The 22,374-nt window shown below is 44.8% G+C and overlaps 1 protein-coding gene across 1 annotated transcript in view; it reads right to left on the bottom strand.

Moving 5' to 3' along the window:
• NPSR1 (neuropeptide S receptor 1) overlaps positions 1-22,374 on the bottom strand; it is a 291,594-nt gene that overhangs the window by 86,711 nt on the left and 182,509 nt on the right. Inside the window, exon 5 of the mRNA XM_040353188.1 lies at positions 17,624-17,700. Coding sequence (XP_040209122.1) covers positions 17,624-17,700 — 77 coding nt within the window. The remainder of the gene's footprint in view (positions 1-17,623; positions 17,701-22,374) is intronic.

Here is a 22,374-nt window from a genome sequence, read left to right as displayed (position 1 = left end):
GAACGGCGACGTGCGTAGCGTACTTCCGGATTCCCGGACGTCTTACGCAAACGACGGGAATTTTTAAATTTCGACGCGGGAACGACGGCCATACTTTATACAGCACATTTGTGTGCTGTGTAAAGTTAGGGCACCCAAAATGATGACTAAATTTGCGACGGGAAACTAGACTAGCAGCGACGTAGCGAACGCGAAAAACCGTTGTGGATCGCCGTAACTCCTAATTTGCATACCCGACGCTGGTTTACGACGCAAACTCCCCCCAGCGGCGGCCGCGGTACTGCATCCTAAGATCCGACAGTGTAAAACAATTACACCTGTCGGATCTTAGGGCTATCTATGCGTAACTGATTCTATGAATCAGTCACATAGATACTCTGAGAGATATGACAGAGTATCTGAGATACTCCATCGTATCTCCTTTGTGAATCTGGCCCAAAGTAATTAACAGACTTGCACTATAAACCAAGTGGGTTTAGGTTCAAAGTAATTAGCACAGTTGCACTATACACCAAGTGGGTTTAGGTGCAAAGTAATTAGCACACTTGCACTATAAACCAAGTGGTTTTAGGTGCAAAGTAATTAGCACACTTGCACTATACACCAAGTGGGTTTAGGTGCAAAGTAACTAACACACTTGCACTATAAACCAAGTGGGTTTAGGTGCAAAGTAATTAGCACACTTGCACTATAAACCAAGTTTGTTTAGGTGCAAAGTAATTAGCAGACTTGCACTATACACCAAGTGGGTTTAGGTGCAAAGTAATGAGCACACTTGCACTATACACCAAGTGGGTTTAGGTGCAAAGTAATGAGCACACTTGCAGTATACAGCAAGTGGGTTTAGGTGCACTGAGCACACTGGCAATACAACACGTGAGAACACTGCAGCTAGCACAATCAACTGCCTGACAGATTAGGAAGAACCAATCTAACTAAACTATACAGTGTATAAATATATGTACAACACCTGGGATGTATATATATCCTCTACACACTGTAAATTTAACTGTCTAGCCTGCCTGCTCTATCTAGCTCGAAAAAAAGACAATCTCTCTCTCTCTGTCTGATCTGGAACAAACCCGGAACACACTACACAAGGCTGCCCTGCAGGCAGCCTTTTATAGTGCGGGGCGTGTGCTAAAGCCCTGAGCCATAATTGGCCAAAGCCACCCTGACCTTGGCCAATTACGGCTCTCTTTACTGACGGCACTGTGATTGGCCAAGCATGCGGGACATGCAGCATGCTTGGCCAATCATCAGCGTGCAATGCTGCAGTGAATTATGGGCCGTGGCGCTTAACTCGAATTTGGCGCAAACGACCCGTTTTGTTCGTATTTCGACGAACGATCGAACATACGATGTTCGAGTCGAACATACGTTCGACACGAACACGAAGCTCATCCCTAGCGGTGACGTACAACAGGTACGATGGCACTATAAAGGGGAAGTTCCATTCCAACGGCGCCACCCTTTGGGCTGTTTTTGCTAATCTCGTGTTAGTAAAAGTTTGGTGAGAGACGATTCACGCTTTTCAGTCTTCGTGCTTTTCAGGCAATTTTCTGCTGTTCAGTTTGTGCTTCTGGGTTCGTATCTGTCTTTCAGTGCGTGTAGTGAGTTGGTATCTGTTTTTCAGTGTGTTCTTTTCCGCTCGTTTCTGATTTCATAGGCCTTGCTGTTCTTCAGTGTGTTTTGTTAGTTCGTTCTGACCAGCCGACCGTTTTCTAGCTATGTTGCGGGTACGTACTTGTCATTGAGTTTGTGCTTTGCATAGGCTTGGTGTTGGGGTTCTTGCTTTGACCCAAGCTCAGTCCATGAACAGGGTGAGGAGAAGTTCATGGACGAAGAATTGGTTGCTCCAGCGTGACCAATTCTGTCATATGCCTTTGCTGCGGGAGATCCACAAGAATAATCCTGATGACTTCAGGAATTATCTCCGGATGACTGACCCCGTTTTTCACCATCTGTTGGCTTTGCTGTCCCCTTATATCACAAAGTGGGACACCTGCATGCGGCAAGCCATCACTCCTGAGCAGAGGCTAGTCGCCACGTTGCGGTACTTGGCGATTGGGAGAAGTCTACAGGACCTCAAGTTCACGACAGGCATCTCCCCTATGCTAATGTATTGTATTTCTTTTATCATTCCCTAATTACCATGATTGTAATATGCTGTGAATGTTCCCTTTGTCCCCATGCATGCTGTAAGCTTTTAATTCTCCTTTTTTGGCTTACATGCATATTTCTCTTCACTAACCTCTCCAGCATGCTATCCTTGGCCCATACACTCCTATCCCAGTCACTTATAAATGTATTTTGTCAGCTCCATTGCAGTGCTTTGCCCTTAAACACCCCCTAAAATGTGTACAAATGTTTTTGTTCTCATTAATTTCAGGCAGAGTAGCAGAGGCTTTTTTTTTGTGGGCCCAAACTCAGCTAGAACCCCACCCCCCCTCCTAAAATGTGTACAAATGTTTTTGTTCTCATTAATTTCAGGCAGAGTAGCAGAGGCTTTTTTTGTCTCTATATTTTTTATTTTATTTTATTGTCTCTATAGGACTGGATATTTCAACAACATCCTCGGGCTTCTGTGTCTCCAAAATCGGCATATGTGGCATGATACTGTCACCCAGTACTGCACATGCAATGTTTGTTGCCTGTGCATCATTGCATGACATCCAATCCATGGGCCATACAGTTACAAGACCTATGCACTTGCGCATCACACATAGGGCCAGATTCTCAAAAGAGATACGACTGTGTATCTCCAGATACACTGTCGTATCTCTGTTTCTGAGCCCGGGTATCTATGCGAGTGATTCTTAGAATCATTTACGCATAGATACGGCGTAGATCTAACTGGCGTAAGTCACTTACACCGTCGGATCTTAGATGTAATTCCACGCTGGCCGCTAGATGGCGTTTACGACGATTTCTCATTTGTCTATGCAAATGAGCCTGATACGCCGATTCCCGAACGTTTTTGCGCCGCCTCGTCGTCGTTTACGTCGTTTCCGTAAGCGTAAACTTACCCCTGCTATATGAGGGGTACGTTTACGAAGGTCCGTCGTATGCCATGTTAAGTATGGCGTCGGGACAGCGTCGTCTTTTTCCGACGTTTACGTAGTTTTACGAAGTCGTTCGTGAATAGGGTTTTCTGTCGTGAGCTGGAGCATGCGCACTGGACTATTTTTACGGCCGGCGCATGCGCAGTTCGATCCGCATGGGGCGCGCTTAATTTAAATACAAGCCGCCCCCTTTGAATTACGCGGCCTTACGCCAGCCCATTTACACTACGCCACCGCAAATTACGGAGCAAGTGCTTTGAGAATACGGCACTTGCTCCAGTAAATTGCGGCGCCGTGGTGTAAATGGCTTACGCTACGCCACCGCGGATTCTACGAGAATCTGGCCCATAGTATGTGTCTAAAAGGAGGTCCCTTGCGGGCGCGTAAGGGATAACCATCAGCACTATGTATATATTTTGCTAAGTCCCAGCGGAGGCTATGGCTGTCCGATGTTTTGACGTTCCAATGCAATGGGAGTCCACCAATCACTTGCTGGTGCAGTAGTGAATGGGCGGCCTCACATGCATACTGCCCCTCTTCCGAAGCAGCGTGATGACACGCTGCGTCATTGCCTTGCCACGGCACATGTGCAAGAGGCGGTGGCTTAGACGGGGTAAACACATCACCCATGTCATCCACTGCGCGCCTGCATCACGTGTTTGACGTTGCTACGTCACACAGGTGTGCCCCAAAATCGTACACAGGATATAAAAGGACTCTCGTGATGCTGTCAGCAGTCATGGAGTCCACTGAGGGAGCCACAGAGCTTTTAAGGTAAATACTATTAGCTAGATTCACAAAGACTTACAACGGCGTATCGGTAGATACGCCGTCGTAAGTCCGAATCCGCGCCGTCGTATCTTTAAGCATATGCTCAAATTGAGATACGCTTCTCTGTTGCTAAGATACGACCGGCGTAAGTTTCCTACGCCGTCGTATCTTAGCTGCATATTTACGCTGGCCGCTAGGGGCATGTACGGCGATTTACGCCGAGAATATGCAAATGAGCAAGATACGCCTATTCACGAACGCCGTCGCAGTAAGATACGCCGTTTACGTAAGGCGTTTTCAGGCGTAAAGATAAACAAGCAAAAAGATGGCGCAGCCAATGTTAAGTATAGACGTCGGGACAGCCGTCGAATTTCACGCCGTTTACGTCGTTCGCGTAAGCCGATTCAGAATGGGGCTGGGCGTAGGTTACATTCACGTCGAAAGCAAGGAGTATTTGCGACGTGATACTGAGCATACGCGCGCTTCATTTACATGTATGGTAATGAATCGTAAAATTCTTTACCATACAAAACGCCCCATACCTGCCTATTTTGAATTAGGCGGGGTTACGCCGGGCCATTTGCGCTTTGCCAACGTAACTTAGGAGGCAAGTGCTTTGTGAATACAGTACTTGCCTCACTATCTTACGTCGGCGTAGTGCAAATGGGATGCGCTACGCCGACCTAAAGATAGGCGGCTCTACCTGAATCTGGCTATATGTATTTTAGGCAAACATAGGAGTTCCCTATACCAGCTTAGGTTTAAAATGTTTACTTATACAATACCTTAGCCCCCTTCTGAACTTACCTGCATTTATTATTATTATTATCTATTTATAGACTCTCGCCATTAGAGGACTCCTATTTCAGGACTCCATGGTCTGATTTCATTTCAGAAAGTTATCCCTGCACAACAAGGTACTCAAAGGCAATCAACGCACTAATGAAAAGCATAGCTCTCATTTACTATGTTATTATTTTTATTATACTCTGTTCTCTTATATATATTTGTTTGCCCCATTATATAGTATGCAACCTGGAGGCTTTTTTCCGGAGGTTTTTCTGTGCACATTGTGCACCTCAGCTCCTTAAGCTATGCAGTGTATGGCGTCATGTTCATGTGAGTGACATCTTATGATAAAGTAAATATAGAGTATAATTAATCCCACTAATATTCACAATACTTATATGTATACTAACTCCGTACCATTTAAAGAAATAATATTAATATGGATATTTATTATATTATGTTGTTATACCTATCTATTACAGGACATATATAAATATATTTTACCTATATTTACATAAATACAGATTACCCTTTATTAGAGTGATCTAAGATTAAAACTGCATACTTGATAGGACCTTTTTAGACGTAGACACATGTGAGACGTGCTTTTGCTCTGAGACCCTGATATGCTACATCAGTGTCCCCCGTCATTTGGGAAGGGGCACACTGCAGCTGTGCAAGGATTCCTGAATGTTCGCAGGCACTAGTCCAGTCCTTATATGAGACAATAGTTGATTTATTTACTTATCTAAGTGAATATATTTTGTTTTTCATCTAAATGTATAGATCTACTATCTAATGTGAGATGAATTTTCTTGTTTGTGTGTATGTATATATATATATATATATATATATATATATATATATATATATATTTACAGCATTATCTTTATATCCACTGTAGATTTACTTATGTCCGTGCGTCCCTGAAGAAGCCTTAATTAGGCGAAACATGTAGGACTAGTAGCACCAGACATCTAAGAAAACAGGGCAATCTTGTTTTATGCTCTTTTTTCTCTGTGTGTATTCTTTTAAAGTAATGTTTTTCTATTTATGTGATATTATCAATACATTTTTGCTGTTTTAACAGTATTAACTATGTTTTTCTGAATTGTCCTTGGAAAAAATTGTAACTATCAGAACAACTCAACCAACACCTTTAAAATCCCAGACCATACCCCAGATACGGGGCCCTCTATATACATTTTTCTTATAGGGATGTAGGTGTGGTTGAATTTATCCAATTATATTAGTGCATGCTCTATATACTACTGGGGGTAGATCCACAAAGAAAGTACGCCGGCGTATCTATTGATACGCCGGCGTAATTTCAAAATTCCCGCGTCGTATCTAGTCGTATGAATCCTCAAAACAAGATACAACGGCATCTAGGTTAGATCCGACAGGCGTACGTCTTCGTACGCCTTCGGATCTTAGATGCAATTTTTCGACGTCCGCTAGTTGGCATTCCCGTCGTAATCCACGTCGAGTATGCAAATTAGCTATTTCCGATGATCCACAAACGTACAAGAGGCCGTCGCATTCTTTTACGTCGTTTCCGTTCGGCTTTTTCCGGCGTATAATTAAAGCTGCTATCTGGTGGCGTACTCAATGTTAAGTATGGCCGTCGTTCCCGCATATAATTTTGAAAATGTTACATCGTTTGCATAAGTCGTCCGTGAATGGGGCTGGACGCCATGTACGTTCACGTCAAAAACAATGACGTCCTTGCGACGTCATTTTGAGCAATGCACCCTGGGAGTTTTGACGGACGGGGCATGCGCAGTTCGTTCGGAGCGGGGACGCGCTTCATTTAAATGAAACACGCCCCCTACTCGCCGCATTTGAATTCCACGCTCTTACGCCGCGAGAAATACCCTACGCCGCCGTAACTTACGGTGCAAATTCTTTCAGGATTCAAAGAATAGCAAAGTAAGTTACAGTGGCGTAGCGTATCTCACATACGCTGCGCCCACGCAGATGTATGTGGATCTGCCCCCTTATCTTTATATAAAATGTGTACAAATGTTTTTGTTCTTATTAATTTCAGGCAGAGTAGCAGAGGATTTTTTTGTGGGCCCAAACTCAGCTAGAGCCCTCCCCCCCTAAAATGTGTAAACAATGTCTTTGTTCTCATTAATTTCAGGCAGAGTAGCAGAGGCTTCTTTTGTGGGCCCAAACTCAGCTAGAACCCTACCCCCCCCCCCCCCCAAAAATATAAAATGTGTACAAATGTGTTTGTTCTCATTAATTTCAGGCAGAGTAGCAGAGGCTTTTTTTGGGGACCCAAACTCAGCTAGAACCCTCCCCCTAACATTTTTACAATGGGCTATCAGAGGGGGCGAGGAATCAAATAGGTGGGCCTTATATTTTTGTCTTTAAATACTCCTTCAAATAAATGTTATACTGATGTTTGCCAAGAATGTTTTTGGATAATCTGCTTGCAATGTTATGTGCAAAAGTACTATATTTTTCTGGTTTGACTCCACAGTTTCCTTCAATGCCACAGGAATGGCAGACTGTGTCATCCCATTTTGCAGAGCGGTGGGACTTTTCTAACCGTGGAGGTGCAATAGATGGGAAGCACGTCCACATCAAGCCACCACCCCATTCGGGGTCATACTATTACAACTATAAGGGATTTAATAGTGTAGTGTTGATGGCGGTGGTGTCGGCACAATATGAGTTTCTCTATGTGGATGTCGGATGGTGGAGTCTTCGCTCAGACAGAGTTTTCCCGTAGTCTCCAGAGGGGTGGCCTGGCACCTGATGAAGACAACATGGAAGGACTCCCATTTGTGTTAGAATAGCAATTGTTGGGAGTGGACAAAAATGGACTTTATAGGCACCAATTATAAATATATGAATACGTTTTATTGATACAATTCCCAGAAGGGTTATTGGACCAACATCATAGTAAATACATATAAAAACATTATAACAAAACAAAAATTAAATTAATTAACACAGAACAACTGTATTAAGCAGCAAAGAATGATTATCCAATAATGATCCAGAGGGAGCATCAAATCTCATGGGAGATGTGATGGCTAGCATACATAGTAGATCACACACAAGCTCGACATGTTTCGCGGAGACCGCTTCTTCGGGAGCTAGTAATATTTCATCCAAAATAATGGATAGGATTTTAGAACATGGATATTCTCGAACAAAAGTAGAATTGTAATCATTAGCAGGATGTACTCAGAACTTCTCAGAGTGTCTCGTTGATGTTAAAGATGAAGGCGCATCTAATTATCAGCTAGGAGGAAGTAAGACCATGGCCCAGGTAAATTGGATAAATAAGGATGGTAAAGAAACCAAAACTGTCAGGTCCCGTACACACGTCCGAGGAACTCGACGTGCCAAACACATCGAGTTCCTCGGCGAGTTCAGTGTGGAAGCCGCCGAGGAGCTCGGCGGGCCGACTTTCCTCATTGAACAACGAGGAAAAAGAGAACATGTTCTCTTTTCGGCCCGACGAGTTCCTCGTCGGCTTCCTCGCTGAAAAGTGTACACACGACTGAGTTTCTCGCCAGAATCCAGCTCCGACCGAGTTTCTGGCTGAATTCTGCCGAGAAACTCGGTCGTGTGTACGGGGCCTCAGAGAGACAACTGTCCCATAGAATTTAGAGAGTGCGTCTAAAATCAGTAGGGGCCAAGGGTCACCACGCTGGCTGCATCATTGATAAGAGTCTTCAAGAGACCATTTGCGAAGAGAATCTGAAGTCTGGGGATCGACTGAGGGTGCCTGTGTCGTCTGCAGACTTTTAAAATGTGACTTTTTAAATGTGGAAAAATATGTGGAAATAGGGCAAAACAAAGGGGGGGGGGATTTTGTGGTTATTTCGATTCGCCCCAATACATGAATCATGTTCTTAAATTTTTGTTCAAGAACATTGAGATTATTCCTCATGATGTCTAGTTCCTGACTACACACCATGATTTTCTGGATTAGTATTTGTGCACTAGCACTTGTGAGACAGGGAATTTCTTCTTCCACAACCACCACATTACCTAAAAAAAAAAAAAAGCATGTATTATAAATATGCAGGCCTGCATCTTTTACCTGAATCTGTAGTGTCAGACACTGACCTGTTGTGGTGACAATTTCAACCACTTCTTCCACCTCTCCTTCCTCCATATCCTCAGGTTGGGGTTCTCTCTGGTCCCCTTCATTAGGAGGTGTGGGGTTCCTGGTGTCCTCAGGTGTCCTGAGTCTTTGCTCCCCTATGAGAATGAAACAAAAAGGTATACTTAGCACACAGATATTTGAGGTGAGGCCAGAAATAGGACTATGAAACATTGCTTGGAAGTGGGGTACAAGTGTCTGTTTTGGCAGAGTTCCAAGCTGAAGACATGATTTTTTCCCTTACCAAAGCTGGAAAACTTACCTTTTTTGGCCAAGTTTCACACATGGAGACACCCCAAGTATCCACTGGAGCACCTGTGTGGGACACCCTAAAAAAGGTTGTTCTGGTGTCCCACACAGTGCTCCTGAGTCCAGATGTGTAAACAGCTGCTGAGTGTCCTCTCCATAACACTGAATCAAGTTTGCATTTCATTCAAGTTACAAACACATCTAGACACCAATAATAGTAATAAACTTTTTGTTAATACAAATAGGCATGACCAAATGTATTTAACCCTGTATCTGACAAAAACATTGTATGTAGTGGGCGAACAATGTTTACTACAACCGATTACTGTGCCCACTAACCTGAAAGATGCCATTTTAAACTGTACAACAGTAAAGAAAAGCACATGGAGCAAAATGCAAGTAATAATAACAATAGGAACACAGGACAAATATTTACTTTTTTTAAGCATTTTTTGATCCTTCTGTACTGGTCATGCTTCCTTTAATTTCAGGTCTGACCAGCATTTGCTCAATTGCTCCTTGGATCGCCATACCCCAAACTTCCTGTGCAGACTCTATAGACATGATCTTGGCCTTTCTCACATTTGGGTTGGTGTACAGTACATGCTTCCCATCATAGTCGGCCCTCCTCAAGATGTCCACCATTTCCGCCATCTCTACAAAGAACATATTTGAGGTCTTATATCTCCTCCTGGATCCGGACGATTCTTGCTCTGGGCTTTCCTCGTCATTAGTGGAATTATCAGTCACCTGCTGTGTCTCCGCCATGTCTCTCCCACTGCGTGCTGAAAGAGAAGCGGCGGGGAATATACTAGAAAGGGGTGGGTGATGCGTGCAGATTTTCACGCATGCGCAGTGTAGATAAAGCTAATTCGCATGTGTCGTAGCTACGTTCTGTGTGTGGAGGAAGGAGTAAGCGCCGAACTTGAGACCAAAGGTAACATTTTAATTTGGGTCATCAGTGGCCTATACTGCTTCTAGATTGAGGCTTATATTCAGATTACATTAGGAGAGTTTAGACTGACATTAGTATTTTTGTCTTGTGTTTTGTCTTGCAGACATAATGAATGATTTTATGAACCCAGAATTCTTAAGCAAGTTCCTTGGCAGGTACAGGGAGCTGTTTGTTTTGTGGGAAGTCAAACACCCCCTCCATAAAATTAAAACAGCAAGGAGGACAGCGCTGGAGAAACTGCTGCAATTTGTGAAGACGGAGGTCCCCAATGCAGACATCGAGTTTGTGGACAAGAAAATTGGGAACTTGAGGGGAACATACAGGAAGGAGCACAATAAGGTCCTGGAATCACAGAAGTCAGGAGCAGCAGCAGAGGATGTGTATGTACCCAGTCTGTGGTACTACAACAAATTGCACTTTCTAGACAACCAGACTGAAGTGAGGCCATCACTTTCTACCCTTTCCTCCACCCTTCCCTCCAGCCTTCCCTCCAGCCCAGCTGAGGCTTCCGAGGACCAACTTGGGCCTTCCATCCTGGAAGAAGTGGATGTGCCCAGCTGGAGTCAGGTATAGTATTTTTCCAAAGATGAAATAAATGATGGTGACTGCGCTGTGTGAGGAAGTGGAAAGAGCAGATGCACAGGGAAGTGAATAGCAAAAACCCACCACTGAGTAATCGCTAAAACCAGTGAGGGTGGGAGGTCTGTGGGTCAGTAATGGTGAACAGCAATAAGCATAAATTAAATATTAACATACACTATAATTAAATTAAATAGTGAACATCACAAACATGAAAAGCATGTAAATCCAAACAGCTTAGTTGATGTGAATGGTGCCAGAAAGTTCAAATTAAACACAATCCAGGTGGAGTCCCAGAAGTCCCAGAAGAGGGAAGATGTGGGACCGTAATAAGGTAAAAAAGACAAATGACACAAATAAAGTCTTAAAACCCACCACTAAGTTGTTTTACATGCACATGCTTCTCATGTTTGTGATGTTCACTATTTAATTTATTTTTTATTTTTTCTATTTATTAACATTCAAGTTGCCACAGTCATGAGCTGAAAATTGTGTGTGATTGATGAACCAAAAACTAAAACTATGTCCCTTTTTTATACCCAGGAAGAGCTCAGCCAGGATGAAAGTCTGGAAAGTGGTAGGCAGGAGGAGGCAGGGGAAGTGCCAGCCAGAAGGTGGCCAGGCCCAGTGGCATCCAGGAGGTACCCGGGCCCAGTGGCCTCACCCAATCCTAGGTGCCTCCCCTCCGCCTTCAAACAAAAAGGCCCAATAGGGTTAGGAACGTGGATGAGGCAGCACTTGCCCTCATTCTGGATGCAAATGCGACCCTCAGAAAACCCCCCACCGTTCAATAAGGCTATGCCTGCCTAGTCGCTGCCAAGATGCAGGAAATGGAGAAGGGCCAATGCCTCCTCTGTGAAAACCTAATTTTAAAGGCCCTAAATATGGGGTTGATGGGCCAACTAATACAAAATACTGACCTTCATGAGTTTGCCCATCCTCCTCCACCTCATCCTCCTCCTCCTCCTTCTCCTCCTCCTGCCATAAGTCCACCTCCAGATCCACAGCCTCCAAGGAAGCGTGCAGAAAAGGCTGCAGGGAAGGCTGCAAGGAAGAGTGCAGGAAAGGTTGCAAGGAAGACAAGAAAGTGATGGCCTGGGTTCAGTCTGGTTTGACAGAAGACGCAGGCTGTTGTAGTACATAAGACTTGGTCCAAAGGCTTCGCAAATGCCAGCAGTTTCTCCAGCGTTGCCTTCCATTTTATTTTGTTATGAGCCAGAATAAATGGATATTTATTTTCTCAGTAAATACTTGCCTATGTGTTTTTCTTAAAAAATTACAGTTTGTTTGTGAGTAGGCAGGTACATTAAAAAAAATACAATGTCAAATTAGGTACACCAACCAACCTTATGAGGTTAACAAAATACAAGATAATAATGTTGTTGTGGTAACTTGACACACCAAAATAAAAATAAAAATATATGAAGATCACTAGAAAATATTTTTTAAATAATCCAAAAAACAGGAGATCTTGATAAAAAATAACTCTAAACATTATTATGGAGATCTGGCTTTAAAAAACAAAAATAATATGCATGAGATCATGAGAAATAATAAAGAACTGTGTGAATATCAGCAGCAAAATAACTTTATAAACATACATTATAAAGAAGAAAAGAATGTTCTGCATTAAATGATGCAATAATTTGCAGCGTGACGAATGTGCTATCTCCATTACGAATGCTAGTTTTACCAGAACGAGCGCTCCCATCTCATACCTAATTCTGAGAATGCATGTTTTTTTGCGCGTTGAAATTGCATACAGACGAACAGTTTTCCCGCTAGGATTTTTTCTGACGGGAAAATAGAGAACCTGCTCTCATTCTTTTTCTGGCAGTTTTTTTCAGATGGAGCATACACACGGTCAGGATTCCCGGCCAAAAGCTCTCATCAGAATTTTTCCGACAGGAAAACCGCTCGTGTGTACGGGGCATTAGTGGTCCTTGCAGACTTTTACCTATGAAATAGATTATTACTATTATGTAAACTGTCCATAACAAAAAGATTTATAAAGTAATCTGTCCATAACAAAAAGATTTATAAAGTTCTGTTAAACATGATCAAAATTAATTCAACAGAACAAAGTTAATAAAATGATTTTTCACAATAGTCTGAAAAACCAATAGAAAAAAAATGTAATATCAAACCTTTCAATAAACTGAATATCGGGCCAAATCCACAGCCAGCGGCGCAAATTAAGTTACTCAAAACTTATGTCATTTAAGTTGCGGCGCCCTAAGTTGGTGTCGTAAGTGCCGTATCCACAGTGCATTTGCGCACAAAATTGCGCTTACGTAACTTAAATTCCGAGGCGTAAGGCGGGGTTATTGCAAGTGGGAAGGAAGTGGGCGTGCTTCATTGTAATGAGCCGTGACCCCATGCAAATGAAGGGCCGGCCGTACTGCGCATTCGCGCACGAATCTGCTGCTCACTGCGCATGTGCAGAACTTTGCTCGGCGCAATCAGTGAGATAGGTAAAAGGCCAAGCGTACTTAGTTTGAGGATCGCCCTGTGTATAAAAAGCCCCAGTCAAACACACTTCCCTTGCAAAAGTATATCCCAGTGTTTCCCTTCCATGAGCAATTTGCTTCTGCTCTTAACGTTTGTTGGTGTGTTGTTAAGTTGTGTTTGTGAGAAAAGTGTTTGAGGAGTTGGAGAGTCTAGTTGGTGTTTGTTTTTGATAAGTGAATTTTGTTAATTTGTTTGTTATTGTTTTTGCTGTTTTTTTTTTGTGCTTGTATTTTGTTTGTTTTTTGTTCGTGTTTTATTTTGAATTTATAGTAGCTGTCTGCTTGTGTGTTTAGATTTTTGTCTGTGTTTTGGGTGTATATTTTTGTCTGTTTGTTGGGTGTGTATTTTTGTCTGTTTGTTGGGTGTGTATTTTTGTCTGTTTTTTGGGTGTGTATTTTTGTCTGTTTGTTGGGTGTGTATTTTTGTCTGTTTGTTGGGTGTGTATTGGTGATTGTTTTTTGGTTGAGTTTCTTGGTGCTGGGTGGTGTCTGTGATGGCCCCCAAGCGCAGGAAGCTTAATTTCACCCTGGGAGAGAAGCGAGTTCTTGCTCGGGGCATCGTGCGATATGGGCGATATCTGCATGGCCCTGAGAGCCGGAACACCCCCCCGGCCAGGAGGAAGGAGCTCCTTAAACGGATAACGGATCAGGTCAATGCGGCGGGGGGGGAGACCAGGACCCCCGCTGGCATACAGAAAAAAATTAGCGACCTTAGGAGCGTCGTCCGCAATAAGATGGCAAAGATGGACGCCCATACCAGGGGCACTGGAGGAGGGGGGCCCTGCCCAGTCAGACTGACGGAGGACGAATGGGCAGTGGCCCAGTGTTTCCACACACAGCAGGTGGTGGGCCTGCCTGGCTATCAGTCAGATGTTCCTGTGAGGACAGGTAAGTTTTTGGTTTTTCTCTCTGGTGATTAGCATGTGTGGGTGGGGGAAGGGAAGATGTGCCAAGTGTGTGGATCCTCAAACCTGTGATTGTTTTGTGTCCTCCACAGATGGCCAGGAGGTTGCAGGCCCATCAGGCCAGGAGGTTGCAGGCCCATCAGGCCAGGAGGTTTCTGGCCCATCAGGCCAGGCTGCTGCACCACCCCCAAGACAGGCTGCTGATGACTCCCAAGAAGGGCAGGAATCCCCAGGGGAGGGGAGTGGCCAAACCTCCCCTCATGAGGAGGTTGAGGGGGAGGAGGATGAGGGGGAGGAGGATGAGGGGGAGGAGGAAGAAAATATTCAGATTGGCCGGGAAGTCCTGTTGGCGTCTGATATGATGACCTTTGAGTCTTCCCCTGAGGCTACCCCAGAGGCTGGCACCAGTCAGGCCACCATCAGGGGTAGCCCCTCCCACTTCTCCCCCAACAGGCCTCCACCCACAAGGGTCACTCTATCCCCTCCTCCCAGGCCACAAGCCTCAGGGGCAGGCAGGATGGCAACCCAGTATACCATGGAGGTGGCCGAGCGTCTGCCGGTCAGTCTGCTGAGGGACAATGCCCGGCAGACCCGCACTCTGGATAAAATGCTCCAAAAAATGACCCAGATGGAGCACAGCCTGGGTGTAATGATGGAGGCAGTCGGTGATGTGGCCACCAACTCAGTGGCGGTCATTACATGCATGAACGACCTACAGACCGCCACAACAGGCGTGGCCCGGGAGGTGACTGCCCTGACCCAGGCTGTGCAGGACAATACTAGGTCTGGCCAGGCCAATGCGGCTGCCCTCACTGCCTGTCTCAGTAGAATTGCAGTGGCCTTGGAGGGCAGGCCAGCAGGGGAGGCTCCTCCTTCCCCTGCTCACCCCCCCAGGAGGCTCCTCCTTCCCCTGCTCACCCCCAAGGAGGCTCCTCCTTCCCCTGCTCACCCCCCCCAGGAGGCTCCTCCTTCCCCAGCTCACCCCCCCCAATGGACATCCTCCGCGAGGGCGTGGCCGTGCCCGTGGCCAGCCAAGGCGTAGCAATCGCCGTCGATAAGTAATTAGAAGGAATACTTTTGTTTTTTTATTTTTATGTTTTTTTTTTAATTTTTATTATTTCATTTGGTATTCTGTACTTATGATTTGATTTATGTGTGTGAATGATGTGTGAATGGGGGGGGGGGTGGCATTCCTGATAAAATAAGGGTGTCACCCTCAGTTTTGGTGGAGAAGGGATCCCCAGGACCAGGGAGAAGTGATCCCAGGTTCCTGAATGGTGTATGAATGCACAGTGACATAATTCGAGCCGTGGCGTGGCGTTGCTGCTCCCAAGTACCAAAGGGGGGGGGGGGGTACTTGGATCTAATCCAATTCGATGTGCATGTGATGTGTCTGTGCTAGGGACCACAGTGGCGTGCATTCATGCATTCTCATTGTGACATCATTAATGTGCGTTTACTCTGCAAATATGCATTCTGCGAGGCGTCTCCTGACTGCTGTTCCCTCAGAAGAGGGGGTACCCTGGGTTACTAAAGTCACTATTATAGATAGGGGCATGGATGCCCCTGGCATGGTGGCATACAGATTGTAGTCCAGCAAGTGTGTGTGGTCAGCTCTTCCTTCATGGTATTGCTTTAGCTGACCTTTACACGGCATGTGTAAAATTAGGGCTGCTTTTATAAAGTGTAAAATTGCCCCCCGGGAAACTAACAGAAGCGCACAGGTCGTAATCTACGCCGCACACACTTAATTTTGTGGATCGTCCTATCTCCCTCATTTGCATCTTTGCCTATCAAATACAGCGGCGTGTCTAGCGTAATTTGCGCACAAAGAAGCGCCGGCGTAATTATTTTAGGTAGGACGGAAATACCGGAATTTCATGCGTATCTCGTTTTGAGGATCAGGCGCAAAGATACGCGCCGTGTAAAATTAGAAATCTCGAGTTAAGTCGGCGCATCTGCTTTGTGGATTTGGCCCATCGTTTTTAAATGAAAGTGATACTATAGGTTCAGTTTTCCATAGCTGCCGAGTGTATGAATCACAAGGGTTTACAATCTCTTTAAATTAATTAAATATTATGCAACTGTATTTATTTGTCTTTTTTTTTTTTATTATATTTAAAAACATTAATAATCATCAAAGCTACATTTTCAGACTCACTTAGAATGACAACATGTTTTAATTTTGGACAGATAGAGGCGATAATTCTCTTGTTGATAATAAAGTTTATTTCATAATAAGAAGTAACTATTTATATGAAAGTTTTCAGTGTTATAATGCAATCTTGTATGAATTGTTAAGCACTTACTGCTCGCTAGCAATGTACTGAGGGCGAGCGGCCGCTATAGGCAAAGCGATGTACCTGTGCATTGCTGCCTACTTCTAGGTTGAGAGCGCGTACATGTGCACCCCCGCCGGCATCCACTGTGGCTGTACATTCACAGCCCATTGTTCACAATCAACACAAAGCTCTGTACAGAGGAAATGATCTCTGTGCAAAACAGGAATGAGAAAATTAGAGATCAATTAGTAAAAGCAGCACACTTTACACACATTGCACATCGTTAACTACACATTTAATCCCTTGATTTGTCATTAGCACAGTGACAGTGTATAGTATTATCACTGATCACTGTATTAATGTCACTGGTGATGTCAGTGGCAGTCAGCTTTCCCCAGCATCAGTTAGTGTCAGATTTTCCTGTCACACAGTCCCAATATAAGCCATTGATCACCGCCATTAGTAATGTAAAAAAATAAACATTCCCCTACATATACCATAGTTTGTAGATGCTATAAAGCTCACGCAAACCAATCAATATATACCGTATTCATCGGCGTATACCGCACACTTTTTTGCTCTTAAAATCAGGGCAAAATCGTGGGTGCGCGATATACGCCGATACTCGCTACCCGCGCTGTGTTTGAACCACTCCGCCAACATATACCGAGCGCAGTACACTCGGGTATACTCGGGCAGGCTCGGCTCTGCTCGCTGTCACGTCCTGTGCGTCCTGTATGTCCTTTACGCGAGAGGAGCCGAGCCTGCCCGAGTATACCCGTGTGTACTGCGCTCGGTATATGTCGACGGAGTGGTTCAAACACAGCGCGGGAAGCGGGTATCGGCTGAAAAACAAAGCGGGGAGGACACCACGAAGGACGTCGGACAGGACAAGGCTGCCGATGGACGCCGGGCAAGACACCGACGAGGGGCATCCAAACTGTAAGTATTTCTTTTTTTATGCCGGGGCGCGTTATATGAAGATAAATACGGTACTTATTGGGATTTTTTTTTTTTGTCAAAAAAGTAGCAGAATACATTTTGGCCAACATTTATGAAGAAATAAAATGTTTACTTTTTTTTTTGATTGGATATCTTTTATAACAGAAAGTAAAACATTTTAATTTTTTCCAAAATGTGTGTTCTTTTTTCATTTATACCGCAAAAAAAAACAAAAAAAACAGTGGTGATCAAATACCATCAATGAGGAGGGTAAAATCTTTCGGAGCTGACATGGTTATAAAGGGAAATTCTGGTGACAAATATATAAAATGTATTATTTCAACTATTGATAAATACACCTCAAAGTTTAGAAAAATTAGGCAAACATTTCTAAGCATGAAGTAATATAACTATTAAAAATTATACAAGAGACAATTTCCTTACCAGTACAGTTGGAAATGATCACGGAGTGTGATTTACTCTTTGCCCATATGGTTCTGATCACAATGAAATAAATGACACTGTTAAAAAAAAAAAGGAATTTTTACCATACTGTCTTGTAAGAAAAAAAAAGGTTTATTTTTATAATTACCTTTTTATTTTGCATGCATGCAGTAATTTTGTTGTGTAATCTTTGAGAAAACTTAAAAAAAAAGACCCCTCAGCTTCCCATAATGTAATTATTCCACACTCTTTCTCTGGTGGCTACCTGTATTTAACAAAATCAGTACACCTTCATGACCCAAGATGCTGAGATAAAATCTCAGACACAGAAAAAGCACATTACTTGCCAGACAGAACAGAATTGGATATGCATTAAAAGGTAGGACCAGTGAAAACAAACACCTGTGTGTTCTTTAAAATTATAAATAGTACTTAGGTATGCAAACTAGTTAAATAATTATTGTCAAGTAAGCTGATGCATGCTGCGAGCGCCCCCCCTCCCCCTCCTGAACCATACCAGGCCGCTTGCCCCCCAAAGCACCTTGTCCCCATGTTAATGGGGGACAAGGGCCTCCCCACAATCCTGGCTGGGGATCTGTAGGTGGGGGGCTTATCGGAATCTGGAAGCCGCCTTTAGCAAGGGGGCCCCAGATCCCAGCCCCCCTCTTTTGCTCTTTTGTGCCAAAAAGTAAATACCACAATAGACAGTATTTGACAATTCCTATATATATATATATATATATATATATATATATATATATATATATATATATATATATAAAACAAAAACAAAAAATAGTGTCCCACGATGTCATCCATCTTCAATCATGCCACCCAAATGCATGGATTCCAATGGGGAGTGTTTATTTGAAGCATTAGATTAGAGCCAGAGGCTCTAATAGGCTTCAAAAAAAGGTGGCGTCAGGACACAGACCACTGTGCTCTGAGCCCACACAGTTAGTGTTACAATAGCAAATTAATATTTGCTATTGTAACACTGAATCTCCTGACGGCCAACCAGGAAGTGGGTCATGAGACCCGTCACCCAATTGGCCGAAAGGATATCCAATCAGATTGACCAGTAGGAGATGCACTGTGCACAGAATAGAGGAGGGAGAAGATGCATGCAGGGGAACCGAGCAGCAAACAAGCAGCTCGCAGCCTGAAGAGAAGCCACCACCGTCTGCCTGCGAGATGGCCGAGTAAGTGCAGGGCCCCGATATGACCCGGCAGGCTGACTGACTGCACGGGGGGGGGGGTTGAGGGTCTGCCGTCCGTGACCGGGGGGGGTGACGGCAGGTGGATTGTTTGCCACCCTTCCCCCCTCAAAAAAAAAAAAAACACCAGCTGCCACTGTATTAGATGCAAAAACAATGTGCCCATTTAGATCTGTTCCTATGCAGGTGCAGCCTGTGGCTTTCAGAAATATTGCATGAACTTTGTAGCAAAAGTTTTCCAATAAGACAATGATATTTTAATGATTTTGAGATTTGCAATACTGCTTGATTGGGTTTACCAATTTGCATTGATATATGTAGTCGTTGAGCAAAGCAAATCCAGTAGTACAACGGTGGTATTTGCTATTGGACAGTCATCTTACAATAGTCTAAAATGACCAATATAAGAGCAGGGATGACAAAATGTACAGTTCATAATAACGGATGTATCTAAAGACCACAGTGCAAACTTTAATTTTGTCTCTTGTGTGCATTACTGCAAAAATGATGAAGACAATGCAGTGGATTTACTAAAGGCAAATAGACTGTGCACTTTGTAAGAGTAGTTGCATTCGACTCTAACTTCCATCATTCAATCATGTGCAGGCAAAAATGTCATTTTATTATTGTCCTTGCATGTTATTAGGTATTCCTTTGCGAAATGAAGCTTAGCCTCATTTACAAAGCTTTGGTGCAACTGCACTTGAAGAGTGTGACTGGGGGGCGTGGCTTGCGCGTGCATGTGAATGGACGCTTGAGCAGTGAGCTCCGCCATCCAGACCGGACAATAAGCGACCAATCGGGCGAATCCACCGCTGCTACCGGCACCGCTGACACGGATCCGTACAATCCGAGCCCCGCCACCACGATGACCCGCAAGCGGTCGCAGGAACGCGGCCCACGGAGGCTAGAATCCTTCTCCTTCCAGCCCCGTCGGAAGACCCAAGATGGCGCCGACGGAGGCTCTGCGCGGCAGATGCTGGCCTACACAGACCTCCCCGCAGCACATCCACAAGAGCTGGGCCTCGTGCAGCAACACCAATTCCCTCCTGACTCCTCACCTGCCACACCGGGAACACAGAGTCCAGCTAAATCGAAAATGAGGATGGATCACTCCTCACAGGCCTCAGTCACAGTGAGTACAGGCCTACACAATGACACAGCCATATCCTCTCTGCAGTCCTCCATAGCTCAGTTCCCAACTACGGGCCAACCGGTGCTAGACACCACAATGAAGGACATGCTCATGACCCTACAGTCCTCCCTAATGTCCAATCTATCATCACTGATTAATACATTCTCCCTAGAAATGAAGCATATGGATAACAGAGTACAGTTCATAGAACACAAAATGGCGGATTGCACTGAAACGGTCAATGAACTAGTAGATGCATATGCTGAGCAAAAAGATGACAACCTGTGGATTAAAGCAAAGCTCGCGGACCTTGAGGACCGTTCTAGACGTAATAATCTTAAAATGCGCGGGGTCCCTGAGTCCGTCCAGCCCAAGGAGCTGCACTCATACGCCAGCACCCTGTTTTCTAGTATGCTCCCGGAGCTCACACCTATTGAACTCACTATTGACCGTATCCACAGGCTCCCTAAGCCCCGCCATCTTGAGGCAGATATCCCCCGGGACGTTCTCCTCAGGGTCCATTTTTTCCAAGCCAAGGAACAAATCCTGATGAAGGCGAGAGAGCTCTCCCCCCTCCCGGCCCCATATTCGGACGTCCAGCTATATGCAGATCTGTCCCAGTACACGCTCCAGATGAGGAGGCAACTTAAAACCATCACGAAGGCCCTGCATAACCACAAGCTCATCTACAAATGGCGTCACCCGGCGACTATTCTGGTCACCCATAACGGCATACCCCATGCCATCTCTACCATGGAAGGAGGAATGAAACTTCTCCACGCGTGGGGAATCCTGCCTGAACCCCCTAGCAATGCACCAGGGCATACCCGGGTCCCCAACCCGTTCACCTTTGGAATGGACAACGGGAAATCCACTAGGAACAACCCGAACCAGCAACACTGAGCAACACTCCGGTCCGGTCTGGACATGCGATTCTCCAACTGCTCACTGAACTTTCCCCTGCCTTAGTCAGCTGCTCGATAAGAGCTGTTTGCTGCTGACCTCACTATTGAGCCCTTCTGGAGGGCGCACGTTACTTTTTTCTTTTCTATAGACTTATCTGCATTTTTGTTTTTCTCGTTTAATACAGATAACTGTTATTTTCTTTTTTTTTTTTTCGGTACAGTCAACAACGCACAGCAAAGTCACTACTGAAGCTGGTGACCGTTGCTGCCAGCACCAGAAGCACAGACTGCTTTGTTTATATAACTGTGGGTATTCACCTCTGCCTTTATCTCCTAACCTCTAGCACTTTGTCACTGCCCTACAAACCGACCAGCTCGAACTCCACCCTCTCCGTCCTTACCGCCCACTTTTTCGGATCTGAACTGAACCCATCGGCAACTGTAAGTACTTTCCGTTTTTACACACTCTCTCACCACGCAACATGGGGGTCAAGATTCTCTCCCTGAACGCCAAGGGCCTGAATCACCCTGTGAAAAGGGCATCCCTATGGAAATCAGCATTGGCCCACAATTGTGACATTCTATGTGTCCAGGAGACCCATTTCGCCCTGAATTCATCTCCTAAATGCACCCATAAGCAATTCCCACACATTTTCCACGCCCGCTTCTCCAAGAAGCAGCGGGGTGTGATGATCGCCATCAGAGACTCTGTCCAGTTCCACTTGAAGAATTGTACCACAGACCCAGAAGGGAGATACATTTTTTTGAACTGTGAGATCAACAAGGTGCCATACACCTTAACGTCCCTATATGTCCCGAATCAGGGTCAAATGACCTATCTCAGAAAAACGTGGAAAGATATCCGTAAATTTCAAACAGGACACCTGCTTGTCTGCGGGGACTTTAATAAGGTCCCGAACAATGCACTGGACTCCACAGCTGGACCCCAGAGGCGTGCCTCAACTCTGGACACTTTCATTTCTTCCCATGATATGTATGATGTGTGGAGGTGTTGTCATGCGAGCGAAAGGGATTTTACATTCTTGTCGCCCCGTCACAACACCTACTCGCGAATTGATTTGTTTTTAGCTGATCGCTGGTTGTTACAGAGAATCTCCAGCTCTGACATCCACACCACCACCTGGTCAGACCATGCCCCAATTAGCCTCACAATTTCTGACAATCCCTCTCATTCCCAAACCTACATTTGGAGAGCCAACAATTACCTCCTCAACACCCCGCGCTACTCCGATCCCATTAAAAGCAGCTTGGAAGAATACTTCTCCATCAACCAATCCTCTGTATCTGACCCGCTGGTGGTGTGGAATGCCCACAAAGCTGTAGTAAGGGGGGTTTTCCTCCAAATGGGCGCTAGGGCGAAAAAACACAGAACCCACATGATAGATGACATTACCAAGACTCTGACCGCTGCAGAGAACCTTAACAAGACCAGCCCCCCCACGTCCCTAATGTCCAAAATATTTACCTTGCGAC

This window comes from Rana temporaria, chromosome 5 (genome assembly GCF_905171775.1).
Source record: "Rana temporaria chromosome 5, aRanTem1.1, whole genome shotgun sequence".
Classification (NCBI taxonomy): domain Eukaryota; kingdom Metazoa; phylum Chordata; class Amphibia; order Anura; family Ranidae; genus Rana; species Rana temporaria.
Note: the sequence above shows the minus strand (reverse complement) of the source record. Positions and strands in the feature narration are given on the sequence as shown.